At 51.4% G+C, this 14,787-nt stretch overlaps 2 protein-coding genes across 2 annotated transcripts; both read left to right on the top strand.

Annotated features, from left to right (window-relative positions):
- The first annotated feature begins 2,045 nt into the window (after nucleotides 1-2,045).
- On the top strand, nucleotides 2,046-5,114 carry LOC120661997. The gene is made up of 3 exons (XM_039941040.1): nucleotides 2,046-3,228; nucleotides 3,326-4,799; nucleotides 4,885-5,114. Exons 2-3 carry the CDS (start codon nucleotides 3,672-3,674, stop codon nucleotides 4,903-4,905), a joined length of 1,149 nt encoding a protein of 382 aa, XP_039796974.1. The 5' UTR covers nucleotides 2,046-3,228; nucleotides 3,326-3,671; the 3' UTR covers nucleotides 4,906-5,114.
- Nucleotides 5,115-6,194: 1,080 nt separating this feature from the next.
- Nucleotides 6,195-9,426, top strand: LOC120661996 (probable carboxylesterase 18). The gene is made up of 2 exons (XM_039941039.1): nucleotides 6,195-7,541; nucleotides 9,102-9,426. The coding sequence occupies exon 1, from the start codon at nucleotides 6,441-6,443 to the stop codon at nucleotides 7,497-7,499; it is 1,059 nt and encodes a 352-aa protein (XP_039796973.1). The 5' UTR covers nucleotides 6,195-6,440; the 3' UTR covers nucleotides 7,500-7,541; nucleotides 9,102-9,426.
- Nucleotides 9,427-14,787: the final 5,361 nt, after the last annotated feature.

Below are 14,787 nucleotides of genomic sequence, written 5' to 3'. Positions count from 1 at the left end.
GGAGGCCGCGGCGCGGCGGCCGAGCTCAAGGCAGAGGCCGTGCGGCTCCCGGCAGCGCGCGCCGGGCGGGCGGAGCAGACGTCGCGGCTCCCGGTGGCCGAGCTCGAGGTAGAGGCCCGCGCGGCTCCTGGTGGCGTGGCGGCGCTGCGGGCGGAGCTCGGCGGAGGACCCCGGCAGCGGCGGGTGGCCGGCGCGCCGAGCGGCCGGGGCGGAGGGCGGTGGTGCGGCCGGCGTGGCTAGCAGTCAGGCAGGCGGGGCTCGCACCACGGTGTCATGTAGAGGATGTCCTTCAGGCTATCCGCAGCGGCGAACGGGATAGCTCCCTCCAGTGACATTTAGCGAACGGAACGCCAGCAGCGGTATACTGGAAAGCCTCCGCTATCCAAGCGGAGGGAGCTGCTTTCGTCAAATACAAAGAAGACTGCGAACGTCCGCAAGGCTGCGCTTGGCCCCACCTCACCCCCTTCGCGCCGATGCTGGGAACGGAAAGGAAAGAGAAGGGGAGGAGCACGCCGGAGGTGCCCACCCGCCGTGCCTCCGCCCGTCGCTCCTCGGGCCGCCCTCCGCCACCGCCGGGCACGTTGCGAGGAGGACGACGAAGCTCGCCGCACCGCTAGCCGGAGGAGGAGGAAGCTCGCCGCGCCGCCTCACCGCTTGGCACCTCCGCGCGCTCGAGGTGCTGGGCGGCGCCGCTGGAGTCCTGCCATCGCCTGCTCGGCCCACGCACGACCACCTGCTTCGAGCGCGCTCGGCGGCCTGCTCCGTCCGGCGGGGAGCAGGGGCAGTCGTCGGCCCGTGCGTGCGCGGCCGCCGGGGCAGGGACGGGCGGCCGCCCGCGCGCCATGTCGCGCGACCGCGGGGAGCAGGGGCCATGGCCGCCGGATACGCCGCCCTCGAGCTCCGTGCCATGGCCGTTGGCAGCACCATGCTCGCGAACCAGGGTGGTGAAGAGGGAGGCCAGGTCCTGGTCGAGTGCACGGAGGTCGCGCGTGGGCACCCCGGTCATCTTCATGATTTCTTTCCCAGCTCCGCCTCGCGGGGCTCCCCTACTGCCGGCACCACTAGCCACTTACGGCTCCACGTCGCGCCCTTCCGCCGTGTCGTTGGAGGGAGCAGGGGAAGGGCCGCTCTCCTCCCCGCGGAGGTTGGAGGGAGCAGGGGAAGGGCCGCTCTCCTCCCCGCGGAGGACGGAGGGAGGAGGGAGCTCGAGGCCATGCCAAGCCTCCGCGGCGCCGCGCACCACCCACCGACCGCGCGTGCGCCCACCGCCAGCCGTAGCGCGCCACCCGCCCGCGCGCGCCGCCCGCGCGCGTGCGCACACCCTTGCCGCCGCCGCCGGGGAGGATGGTTGCCGCTGGAGGAGGGCCGGTGAAGCCGCCCCCGCGGGTGCGCCCACCCACCGCCGCGCGCGCGTGCTGCCCGATGAAGCCGTGTCGCCGGCCCCGCCGGCCCCACCGCCATCCCGCCGCGGGGGCTGCCGCCACCGCAACGTAGCTGCGCCGCCCGCCGCGGAGGAGGCTCGGGGGAGAAGGAGGTCGCGCCCGCCGTCGCTTGGAGGCAGGGGCGGATTTGGCAGCCGAGCTGGCAGGGCTTGAGCCCCCTACCCTAGCAGCGCCTTTGGAGCCCTCCCTTAGCCCCCCCCCCCCAAAACATTCGGCCATTAACGATGGGAAGGATGGGCTGGGAGCGTCGAGAAGCCTTCTGGGCGGAGGTTGAAGACGACCTGGGCGTTTATTTTTTCCTGGGCCTTTTTCATTAATTTTAGAGGCCCATCACTTGGCAAGTAGCCCAATAGCAAACAAATAACATACTGAGTCCAGAGACAAGAGGCCCAGTAGTTTCTCACAATCTCACCTCCATCGGCCGACACACTGATTGGGCGCCGCGCGACTGCGCGATTCGCGACGCTCTCGCAGGAAGAGGCGGCGGCGGCCGGCAGGCGGCCTAGGTTGCGCTTGTGCGGCGCCGGTGGCCGGCGGCAGCAGCGTGGGTGCGGGCGCTGGGCGTGAGGCGACCGGCGGCAGGGCCGCAGGGGCGAGCCGCGAGCGTGCGGCGAGGAGGCGCGTCGACGTCCGGCGAACCAGGAGCAGGCGGCGACCGGCGAACGGCGAGCTGGCCTGCTGATCTAGGCATCTGGCAGCCTCGCAGTTCACCATTTCCCCAATCCCCATCGAGCCAGAGAAAGAGACAGTCAGATAGAGGTATTTTCTTTTTCTTTTTCTTTATTTCTCTGAACTTTCAAGCATGATTTATGAACACAGAATTAATTTTAAAATTTGATTATGATTTAAATTGCAAATTGAGAATGTTCAAAATGTCTAAAAGAACATTGCGCACATATTTCCCCAGTACAAGCGGTACTGGTACATCAGCAACTCCAGGCACTAATGATAGCACAAATCAACCAAAGATACGTAGAGTGGAATTTAGTCAATCCAATGTTGTTGGTGATCCAGGAAATCGCAAACCAATTGAAGAATATGCACATGAAATTAGAGACCAAGTAAGAAGAGCATATGCTTTGAGTGGTCCAACCCAACCTCGTAATTTTATCTTTCCTCGCAAATGGCAAACTGGTCAATGGAGATCATTTCAAAAAACTTGGTTTGATGAGTTTGATTGGCTAGAGTATAGTGAGAAGAAGGATGCAGCTTATTGCTTATATTGTTATCTTTTCTTTGATCCGGGGAAGCTTGAAAAATTTGGTAGCTCTGTCTTTGCAAAGGATGGGTATGTTAATTGGAAAAATGCTAAGGACACATTTAATCAACACTCTACTTGCAAGACTCACAACAATGCTAGGCTAAAGTGTGATGACTTTATGAACTAGAAAACAAATGTCGGTAGAAAAATCCAGAGAATTAGCAAGGAGGAAGAGAAAAGATATGAGATTCGCTTGAACTCTTCTATAGATGTAGCATGATTTGTCATAATGCAAGGTGAGGCTTTTCGTGGACACGATGAGTCCTCTACTTCCAACAACAAGGGTACATATAGAGAAATGGTCGATTGGTACAAAGACAAAGTTGAGATTGTCAAGGATGCATATGATAAAGGTGCAAAAAATTGCAAAATGATATCTCATCATATACAGAAGGACATAACAAAAGCATGTGCAGAGGAAGTCATGTCAATAATTATGGATGAGATTGGAGATAAAAAATTCTCTGTGTTGATTGATGAGTCCCGAGATGTATCAATAAAAGAACAGATGGCTGTAATTCTGAGGTTAGTAAATAATAGCTCTATTTTTGTATCTCGACTTTTACTTCTACTTGTACTTGTACACTTGTACTAACATGGAACAAATAAAATATGGTTGCAGGTATGTGAATGATGAAGGGAAGGTGATGGAGAGGCTTCTTGGACTTCAGCATGTTGAGAGATGTACAGCTGCTGCATTGAAAGAAGGTTTGGTCAATATGCTTGACAGTCATAAGCTACCAATCTCTAGGCTTCGTGGGCAGGGATATGATGGAGCTTCCAATATGAGAGACGAATTTAATGGTGTGTAAAATTTGATTCGAGATGAAAATCCTTATGCTTTCTATGTGTATTGTTTTGCCCATCAATTGCAATTAGTGGTTGTTACAGTTGCAACTTCTACTTCAGCCATTGCAGATTTCTTTAACTATGTTTCTCTAATAGTTAACACTGTCGGTGCATCTTGTATGAGAAAGGATGCTTTGCTTGCAAAGCATCGTGATGTGTTGTTGGAGAAGTTGGAGAGTGGGGAGATCAACACTGGAAAAGGTTTGAACCAAGAATGTAGTCTAGCAAGGCCCGGAGATACTAGATGGGGTTCACATCTTAAAACTTTACTTCATATTTTCGTGATGTGGGAAGCTGTCATAGACATTCTTGAGATAGTAAGGAAAGATTCTGTTAAACCAACAAGTAATGGGGGAGCATTTGGTTTAATTGGTAAAATGGAGAGCTTTGATTTTGTGTTCATAATGCATTTAATGATACAATTGTTGAGCATCACAGATTGTCTGTCACATGCTTTGCAAAGGAAGGACCAAGACATTGTTGAGGCAATGCATTTGATCATAGATGTGAAAGAGCAGTTGCAGGATATGAGGGATAATGGATGTGATCCATTATTCAAAAGAGTGAAAGAATTTTGTGATAAGAATGAGATTGAAGTGCCAGATATGGACAAGAAAATAAATGCTAGAGGGATATCTGCACGTAGAAAGCAAAAGGTAACAAACATGCACTTCTACCATGTTGAGGTTTTCCTTGCTGCCATAGATGCCATTTTGTCCGAGATGAATCATCGATTTGGTGAAGTTAGTTCAGAATTATTAGTATGCATGGCTTGTCTTAACCCAAGAAACTCCTTCTCTAATTTTGATGTGGATAAGCTTGTGAGACTTGCTCAAATTTATGCTATGGATTTTGATGTTGGTGACCTTATTCTTTTGCCAACTCAACTGAGAAGTTTTGTCAGTCGTGCTAGAAGAACTCAAGATTTTCTTGGATGTGTGGAGCTTGGAAAGGTTGCTGAAATTATGGTCAAGACTGAAATGAACACATCTTATCCATTGGTGTATCGGCTCATTGAGTTAACATTAATTCTTCCGGTGGCAACAGCTGCAGTTGAGAGAATATTTTCTGCTATGTCTATTGTAAAGACAGATTTGCGTAACAAAATGAGTGATGAATGGCTCAATGACTTAATGATATGCTACACTGAGAAGGAGATATTTAGAAGCATCAAGAATGACAAAATCATAAAACGGTTTGAAGACATGAAGGACCGGCGTATGTTAGTGACTCGGAACAATTTAGTGGTATGATATTCGTTCTCTTCTACTTTTAAAACTTTAAAGTTAGATACTTGAAATTTGTATACTAATTTTCCCCCCTTATATATAGATTTCTTCTAATGCTTCATGAAAAATACGGCAGCGGGAATGGGTCCTCAACTCGTCTTCGATCGATCTTTTGTTGGTTAGTCATAACTCATAAAAATTGTATCTTTCACATCTTATTATGCGTTTTATGATGCATTTTCGATTTTTATCTAAGTTATCATGTAAAACATAAAAAAGTACAATATGTTAGCTTTATATGGGATATAACTAAGTTAAGTTCTTTCGTTCAGCCTCTCCTAAATTTTTTTTCTGGATCCGCCACTGCTTGGAGGTCGCCATTGAGGGGAGGGAGGAGGATGGGGAGCTCCGCCGCCGCGGCCATGGAGTGAGCTTCGCCGCCGTGCGGACCCGGCGCCGCCGCCAGGCGAGGACGACTCAGCGGGCCTGGGTCCAGCACGCGCGCCGCTCCTAGCACCAGCCGCCGGCGAGGGAGGGGTGGAGGGCCGGCCGCTGGCAAAGGGGAGGAGAGCGGAGGGCCGGGAGAGAGAGAGGGGTCGGGAGAGGGAGAATGGGAGGAAGGGAAGGCTCAGTTGGTTAAAAAAATATCGTGTGGGTCCCACCGGGCGGTAGTTGATATAGAGGGAGATATAAAGTATGAATGGGTGCAGAGAAATTGGAGATAGAGAAAAAAATCTTGATAACTAGGATAGAATATTTCTTTTAAAAGATGAATTTAAAATATGACAGAGTGCAAGTAGGCTCATCTACCCTCGATTTACGGTATGGAGGAGCTGCAGCTAGGATACCATCCTCGATAGAGTACACCGCTGCAGCCGTTTCATCCGGTATCCAGTACTGCAGGACTGGATACATGGCGCCACTGCGGGCAGCCTTAGGGTCTGTTTGGCTCCAGGACTTTTTCCAAAAGTCCCTATCACATCAAAAGGAATCTTACTATTTTATATTATTAAATAAAATCTGTTTATAAATGTTTTTTGACAGCTGAGTGCTTTTTCGCGAGACGAATCTAATGAGCCTAATTAATCGATGATTGGCTACAGTGATGCTACAGTAACCATTCGCTAATCATAGATTAAGATACATCATTAGATTCGTCTCGCAGTTTAGCCACAGGGTTCTGCAGTTAGTTTTATAATTAATATTTATTTAATACTTCTAAATACAAAAAGTGAGCTGAAACCATTGATTTCTTGCCTTTGGCGTGGTGCGGCGCTGCCGTGTGAATCACAGCAGCCGGCCGGCCCCGTGAGGCCGTGACTGAGCAGTGTGGGTGTCCGTGCCATGGCGCCGAGCAGCGGCGTAGAGGAGGAGCGCAGCGTCCACATGGCGCTGCCCAGTGCCCAGGGCAAACGCCAGGCATGGCTTCGTACGCTCTGTCGCCGGATTGAATGGCGCGCAATGCCTTCACATTGAAATGTTGGTCAGACCATGCTCAGTGCGACGGTGTGCAATCAAGTAGGGTTTTTTTTTATAAGACGTCTCCACGAAGCCGTGACGTCCCGCAATCTGCTCCACGCCTATCACTGCTCGGTATCGTCTGCAACTGCAACGCCGGGAGCTTGAGCTTGAGAGAGAGAGAGGGAGAGAGAAGCTAGCATGACGAAGACGCAAGGAACCGGAGCCGCGGCGCCGCGCGCGCCGGCGCTGCCGTGGACGGTGCGGTTCCGCATCTTCGCCCTCGTCACCGCCACCGACATCGCGCAGCGGCCCGACGGCACGGTCAACCGCTTCATGGTCTCGCTCGCCGACCGCCAGGCCCGCGCCAGCGCGCGGCCGGACGGGCTCGGCGTCGTGTCCGCCGACGTCGACGTCGACGCGTCACGCGGCCTGTGGGCGCGCGTGTTCTCGCCGTCGTCGTCCGTCGTCGACCCCGCGGCGCCCGCGCTCCCCGTGGTGGTCTACTTCCACGGCGGCGGCTTCACGCTGCTCTCCGCGGCGTCGGCCCTCTACGACGGCATGTGCCGCCAGTTCTGCCGCGAGCTCGGTGCCGTCGTGGTGTCCGTGAACTACCGCCTCGCGCCCGAGCACCGGTTCCCCGCCGCCTACGACGACGGCGTGGACGTGCTCCGGTACCTCGGGAGCGCCGGCCTCCCCGACCTCGGCGTCCCGGTCGACCTCTCCCGCTGCTTCCTCGCCGGGGACAGCGCCGGCGGCAACCTCACCCACCACGTCGCGCAGCGCTGGACGGACACCGCCTCCGCCCCCATCCGCATCGCCGGTATCATCCTGCTGCAGCCGTACTTCGGCGGCGAGGAGCGCACGCCGGCCGAGCTGAGACTGGAGGGCGTGGCGCCAGTGGTGAACATGCGGCGCTCGGACTGGTCGTGGCGGGCGTTCCTGCCGGAGGGGGCCGACCGGAACCACCCTGCCGCGCACGTGACCGGCGAGGCCGCCCCGGAGCCCGAGCTGGCGGAGGCGTTCCCGCCGGCGATGGTGGTGATCGGCGGGATGGACCCGCTGCAGGACTGGCAGCGGCGGTACGCCGCCATGCTGGAGCGGAAAGGGAAGGCCGTGCAGGTCCTGGAGTTCCCGGAGGCCATCCACGCGTTCTACGTGTTCCCCGAGCTCAACGACTCCGGCAAGGTCGTGAAGGCGATCAAGGCGTTCATGGATGAGCCGAGGGCGGCGCAGCCCAGCCAGCTCCTCAGCTGCTGATCCATCGTCGTCGTGCGGCTCGTGCCTACAACTTGTTGACCGGTATGCTGTCGATTTCAGATCTCTATCCCTTGTTGATGTGAAAGTACAGTACAGTGGAAGTATTCAAGGGGTGTGTTTAGATGAGAATTTTTTATTTTAGTCTTTTTTAATCTAATATTTTAATAATAGCCCGTACAGATCTAAATTTCCAAGAACTAGCCCTTTTGGTCGCGCCAAGTCCCGTGGCGCGACTCCCTGAAGGGTCACGCCATATGCTTCGGCGCGACCGAACTGCCACGCTGGCACACGCGTGCCAGCGAGTCTGACGTGGCAAGCCCGAGTCGTGCCACATGCTTTGGCGCGACTGAGTCGCCATGCGGCGTGACGCGACTCAGCCTAATACAGGCCCACCCGGCCATCCTCCTCTTCCTCCTCCTCCCATTCTTTTTTCCTCCACTCCCCACTCGACCCGACCTCCATGGTGCCGCCCCTCCCTCCCCCTCTAGATCCACTCCATCCTCCACCCGATTCAAAGTGGAAACGAAGGGTAACTAATCCTTGCAGGTAACTCCTCCATTCTAACCGATTGGTTTTCCTCCATTTCGTGGATTTTATAGGGTTTGAGTTGGTTAGGGTTTTTGTAGGATTTGAGTTGAAATGGGCCCAACAATTCGCTAGGCTCCTTGGCGCTGCCGGCCGCCGCCACCTGCGCCTCCCGTCGCTGCCGGGTCCCGCGCCGTGGCCCTGCCTGGCTAGCGCTAAGGCCACCCCTCCCTCCTGCGCCGGGTGCCGCTGCCCTGCTGTGTGTGCGCGGAGAGCGCCCCTCCCGCCGGCGCTGGGTGTCGTGGCCCTGCTGGGCGTGCGCCGACCGCGCCCTTCCTGCCGATGTCGCCCTACCTCCAACACCGACCTCTAGTCTGGCCACGCCCCGCCGCCGACGCCGGGCCTCTCCGACGGTCGTGCGGCCCGCCCCTCCCCGACGCCCCCCTTCTCTCTCAGCAAGTCGTCTCCCCCCTATTTAGGAGTAGACATTTTGTTATTGATGCTGAATTTGTGATACGGACACGCGTAGCGTGACTGAAAGAAGTGGTGTCAGGGATGGATGGCATGAGGTTTAGGTCGTAGGAATTTTCCATGTCATGTCCAAGTTATCTGGTTTCATTGGTTTGGGAAGATTGTTGACGTTTACTCTCATGCCTTGAGACATCAGCTCTCATGTTTTCGGCTGGTAGCTAGAGTTTACTTTGATTGCTATCTTTTACAGAATTCTCTGATGAGCACGACAGTTTTACAGAGGTGCTACACTATGGCTAGAAGCTAGACCACATACAGTTAATCCGCATCTGCAATGATAGACAAGTAGAGTCATTAGGTAGACAAAAGTGAGATTATGGGGTTAATCATTGTCTGGGATGGTATGTATGATCTACTACCTACTACTACCTTTATGCATTGTCCATTGGAATACAGTAAAGTTCAGTATGATGGAGCATCACATTCGTATATATTCAAACACTGGCACATGTCAGAGTTCTTCTCGTCGGTCGTCACAGGCAATGCAGGTTTTATCTCAGTTGAATTGAATCTGAAAGTTTGTGCCTTGATTTGTTCTTGACGCAGGTGGTGGAGGTCCGTCGCATAGCCCTCCCGCGACGAACACATCCTCGGACAACACCAGCGGTGGACAGAGCAGCTCTAGGCCCCCAACGACGTCAAAAAGCAGTAGAAGAGAGCGTCTTTTGGTGCACATGGATCTTGTTTATCTATCATGCACTACTGTAATTTGAATTATTTTTGTAGTAGACTTGTAATGTGCACTTTGTGGTCATGTATTAGTACTACTATTATTAGACGTGTAATGGACCACACTTTGTGCAATCGAGTATATTGTAATGCTCTATCAAACGGGTAATGTGATATCTACAATTTTATGATGGGCAATCAAGTATCTTGTCTTGCAAGGAGTCGGGCCATTTCTCTTGGCACCAAAATATCTTGAGCCAAAGTATCTGGTTAGTGCTATCGCGTGGCGTGACTCCTTTACTAGTCGCGCCGAGTGGCTTGGCGCGACTATTCAAAGAGTCACGCCATTTCCAGCGGCGCGGCTCAGTGAGGAGTCGCGCCAACCTTTGACCCCGACCAGATTTGGCTCAGGTCAAATTTTTGCTAACTAGTCACGCCAAGATAAATAGCGCGACTCCAGATAGTTAGGATCTGCATCATCTGAGCTTGATGTCTCCTCGGACTCCTCGCTGACGATGCCTTGAGGTGGTGCCTCCTTGCCCCTCCTACGAGGGGTTGCAATACCGAGAGCCCCATGTTGACCGCAACGTCTTCCTATGAAAGAGAATTTATTCAACTTATGTATAGCTAATCACAATCATTAAGTATCAGAAATGAAAAAACAACAAAAAAAGAAAAATAGGTGACCAAAATTGACAAAAAAGAATAGGCCATATATGCATCATAGTTCCTCCTCTAATCACATATACATATGTTCATACATCTATGCTCATACATACATTACAGTGGCTCTTCTAATCTTCTACCTTATTTTTAGCAGTTCCTAAAGCCACCGATCTGAACTAGTACATAAGCTGATCCTAATGGCATTCTATGAGAACTAAATTTCGATTTGTCACTTTGAGCCATGCTGGTGAATACTAATTACAGGACCATCTAATAGTTTGATCCAGAAGTCGAGAAGCCAAAAGAAGTGTAAGCACTGCCTTGTGCATCTTCAAGAGAAGAGACTCATCGCCACTGCCAAAGACAAAATAAAAAAAAGTAGTATTAGAGAGTAACATTGCAGCTATACTGATTTTAGATGTTAAGCAATGTTTAACAGCAGGTAATTTTCATAAATACGTCGTAGACCTACTCAAATTTATCAGATATTATTTTGTCACCTCAAGAATAAAAGCATGCAGCCTTACTATCTTAGGTCATTGCATTAGAAAATAGTCAAAAACAAGTCCAGCTGAAATGCTCCTAATAAATGTTACTTACCGTTACTCATTGCTAATTGCATCTTCAGAAAATGACCAATTACGCCTCTGAACATCAAATTCCACATCAATGAGATCAGTTATACCAGTTTTGATCTTCTGGCCCACTCTAACAGGACTTACACCCCTCAGGAGTGCCTGTAGAAGTGCAGAGGAACAAATGAACTAATGCAAAACAATGGCGGCAGCTGATGTGAAAGGTTTCAGGGACATTAAAACTACGCATTAGACATAGTATAGGTAGGGATTTGGCACACAAAAATATAGTAGGTGAAGGCAGTACAACACGGAAATTACAGAATGATCATCATGCAAGATTAACGGCTAAGGAAAGGTTCAACTTTGCAGGATATCATATCATCTAATGTGCTATTCTTGAGACACACAATTAAAAGAAACAGTTGGTGATACTACATTCTTGAGACACTTTAAGGTTCTTATTACGAAATGCAAAGTACCTTGAAAAAACCTTGACTATTGGTGATACTACATTCCCCTACGCCCCTAGTATCTCAACAGGAGATAGCAGGCTAGGTCGATTTGGGCATTTCTTCGCCCAATTTCTGAGCAGCAAAAACGCTGGAGCTGCTCCTACGTTTCTGATTTTCCACGGAGTAGCACAATTTTACACGGACTACCACAAAATTAGCAGTGTGAAGGCTACAAACTAACAATCTAAGATTACCGATTTTATTTGGACGTGATAGCAAGTGCAAGCGCGGGGAGGAGAAAGCATGAAGCACGGGGCGGCAGGAATGAGAGGCGTGCGCGCATACCTCTAGGGCCCGCATGAGGTACCGGCGGAGGCGCGCGGGGTCGACGGCGAGCTCAGCGCAGCAGACTGGGCAGCCGCAGCGTGTGAGCTCCAGCCGCACGATTAACCACTTGAGCGGCCGCCGTGGAAGTCGCCTAGGTAGATGCAGCACCCGTCCAGCAGCGCGGCCGGCGAGAGGCCGAGAGCAAGTCGAAGCGCACCGCCGGGGATTTCAACTCAAACCCTACAAAAACTTTAACCAACTCAAACCCTAAAAAATCTGCGAAATGGAGGAAAACCAATCGGTTAGAATGGAGGAGTTACCTTCAAGGATCGATTTCCCTTCGTTTCCCCTTCGAATCGGGTGGAGGATGGAGTGGATCTAGAGGGGGAGAGGGAGGGGCGGCGCCATAGAGGTCGGGTCGAGTGGGGAGCGGAGGAAAAAAGAATGGGAGGAGGAGGAAGAGGAGGCTGGCCGAGTGGGCCCGTATTAGGCTGAGTCGCGTCACGCCACATGGCGCGACTCAGTCGCGCCAAAGCATGTGGCGCGACTCAGCCTTGCCACGTCAGACCCCCTGGCCCGCGTGTGCCAGCGTGGCAGCTCGGTCGCGCCGAAGCATATGCCATGACCCTTCAGGGAGTCGCGTCACGGGACTTGGCGCGACCAAAAAAGCTAGTTTTTGGAAATTTAGATCTGGACGGACTATTATTAAAATATTAGATTAAAAATTATTAAAATAAAAAAATTCTATTTAGATGCTGTAAAATTTTAGATAAAATTCACTGTAGCAGTTTCAATCGAAGATTAGAAGGACTAAACATGATCTAATTATAAAACTAATTACACGGATGGACGGAAAATCGCGAGACGGATCTATTAAGCCTAATTAATCTATCATTAGAGGTTATTTACTGTAGCACGACATTGTCTAATCATGGTCAAATTAGGTTTAAAAGATTCGTCTCGCAATTACATCGAGGGTTATGGAATGGATTTTGTCAGTTATCCACATTTAATGCTCCTAACTAGTGGTCAAACCTTCAAAGTTATTATAGTGCTGTAAAATTTTGGGTATCTAGACACACTGTAGCTGCCTTTCATCGAGACGCGATCTTGAAATTGTTTTTTTTTTGAACGAGATCTTGGCTAATAAATTGTAGTGTCAACTTGGAGCGAGAATGAATGCCATGTAAGAATCGGTGATAGCTAGCTGCTGCTACGGCTGGCTCGGCTGCTGGGAGAATCCTGTAATCCATTTACTACTGGCTGCATGAGGCCCATGCTACTCCTCGCCCGCTTCGCCGCCGCCTAAACGCGGACATCGTGGAAATCGTTCACACGCATCGTGGCTCGATCCTGATGTGTGACCATGTGGAAGTGTCTTCCATCTGAATTTCCATGTTGACTGATATCTTTTCGAGAAACAAAGTGCTTTGTTTTTTTCCAGAACGGGCGAGCCCGAAATTTCATTACTCAGGACTCAGGAGCAACGAGTTACAGTTTTTACCGAGTCTAGGTCACGAGATTATCCTCCTACCCTCCCGTTCGAGCAAGGGTGCCAGCCTGTAAGCACACTACTAGACTATAAGGCCTGTTTGGTATGGCTTCACAGCTCAACTACAGGCTAGAGCTGATTGGAGCTATCCAAACACCCTAACTCTAGAAAATCCAACTTCACATATGGTATTGGAGCACCTCTTTTGCAACTTCAGATTCTCTTAAAATAGACTTAAATATAAAATTGGGTGGTAATTACCCACCAATACCATCAGTTGCACATCCCCTCTCTCAAACCGTTATTTTCATCTTTTCTCTCATCCCCACACAACCCCGCTGCCCTTCCGCCTGGCCATCCCGCAGCTTGCCCTCGGCGTGGACCAACGGCTGCCTCCTCGCCCGGCATCACCGCCCTCCTCGTCCGGCGCCGCTCTCCTTGTCTGGCGCCGCCCTTCCTTGCCCGACGCCGCCCCCTCGCCCAGCGTCGCCCTTCCTTGCCCGGCACTGCCACCCTTCTCACCCGCACAACCGCCCTCCTCGCTCGGCGCCACAGCTAAAGAGCTTTGGCAGAGTGTGCCGCCATAGTGTCCCCACCGCGCTGGCCGCCGAGCACCACTCGGGGCTTCTCCACCCGTGCTCTGCGCCCGCCTCATTGACCGACCCCGCCACCCTCCTAGCCTGCCGCCAGCCGCCGCCCCCTATCTATCATCTAAGGATGTTAATAGACCATGGTCTTTAAATTTTTTTAGCTCAAAATTATATAAGATTAGAGCCTGAATTAAGGCTCTAAAAATTATTTAGGCTAAAAATTAAGGCTTTACCATCCCTGCCCGCATCTCACCGCCGGACGCACATAGACCGAATCTGGGGACGCGGCTGGGACTAGACGCCGTTGACCTCTAGGTGAAGCCCGAACCCTCTCCGTCGTCCCTGTATCGCACCACCGCTGACCTCCAGGTGAAAGCCGCCACCAGACCTCTTCATTTGTGCCTGGTTCTGCCGACGGGTGAAGCGTGCCATCGACCACCGTATCGGAGATAGAGGAGCAAAAGAAATGACATGTGGGCCTATTTTACTAAGGGCACAAATGACAATCCACACTGAGAAACCACAAATCTGGAGCTGAGGGCGCCCTTCCAGCCAAACATCATCTCCACACAACTCCAACTTCTTCGTTCGGAACCAGCTTGACAGTTTAGTTCCCAAAATTTTTTGGGTGAAATTTTTTGGACAATATTTGACCACTAATTAGAAGTATTAAATATAGACAAATTACAAAACTAATTATATGAATGGACGGAAAATCACGAGACAAATCTATTAAGACTAATTAATCCGTCATTAGAGATTGGTTACTGTAGCACGGCGTTGTCCAATCATGGTCCAATAAGGCTTAAAAGATTCGTCTCGCAATTTCACCCGGGTTGTGGAATGGGTTTTGTCAGTTATTCACATTTAATACTCCTAACAATTGGTCAAAAGTTGGTAATTACTGTAGCACCCAAAAAATTTTGGAAACTAAACGGGCTGGCACGTGGAGCTGGAGAGATCCCACTAGTCAACCTGCTAATGGGCCAAAGCCTCGCCCGTGCGCCCATGTGCCCGCTGCACTGCATGCGAGCAAGATGGTGATGTCGAGGCCAAGCATTTCACTGGATCAAGCCCATTAGCTAAACCATGTTTTGCAATTGTTTACAACCAGAAAATATAAAACTAATTCCAAACCCAACCAATTCATTATAACTGCTACCATTATAGCTGCTACCCAAACCAGACCAATTCATTAAACTTTCCAACCTATTTCCACCCAAACCATCTGTCGTGGGGTTTCTAGGGGTACCCACAGCCGGGTGGCGGAGCGCACCCGCCTATTCCCAGTGAGGGAGTACTCGGGGAAGTACTAGGCGATGGGGCTGAATCTACGCTGAGGTGAGGACTCAAGAACACACGATTTAGAGTGGTTCAGGCCGCCGGAGCGTAATACCCTACGTCCACAGGGAGATGTATTGTTCTTGGTGTGTATGAACCTATCCTCTGCTGGCCTTG

The sequence above is a fragment of the Panicum virgatum genome, chromosome 2N (genome assembly GCF_016808335.1).
Source record: "Panicum virgatum strain AP13 chromosome 2N, P.virgatum_v5, whole genome shotgun sequence".
Taxonomy (NCBI): domain Eukaryota; kingdom Viridiplantae; phylum Streptophyta; class Magnoliopsida; order Poales; family Poaceae; genus Panicum; species Panicum virgatum.
The sequence above is the reverse complement of the archived record's forward strand: the minus strand, read 5'-3'. Positions and strand labels throughout refer to the sequence as shown.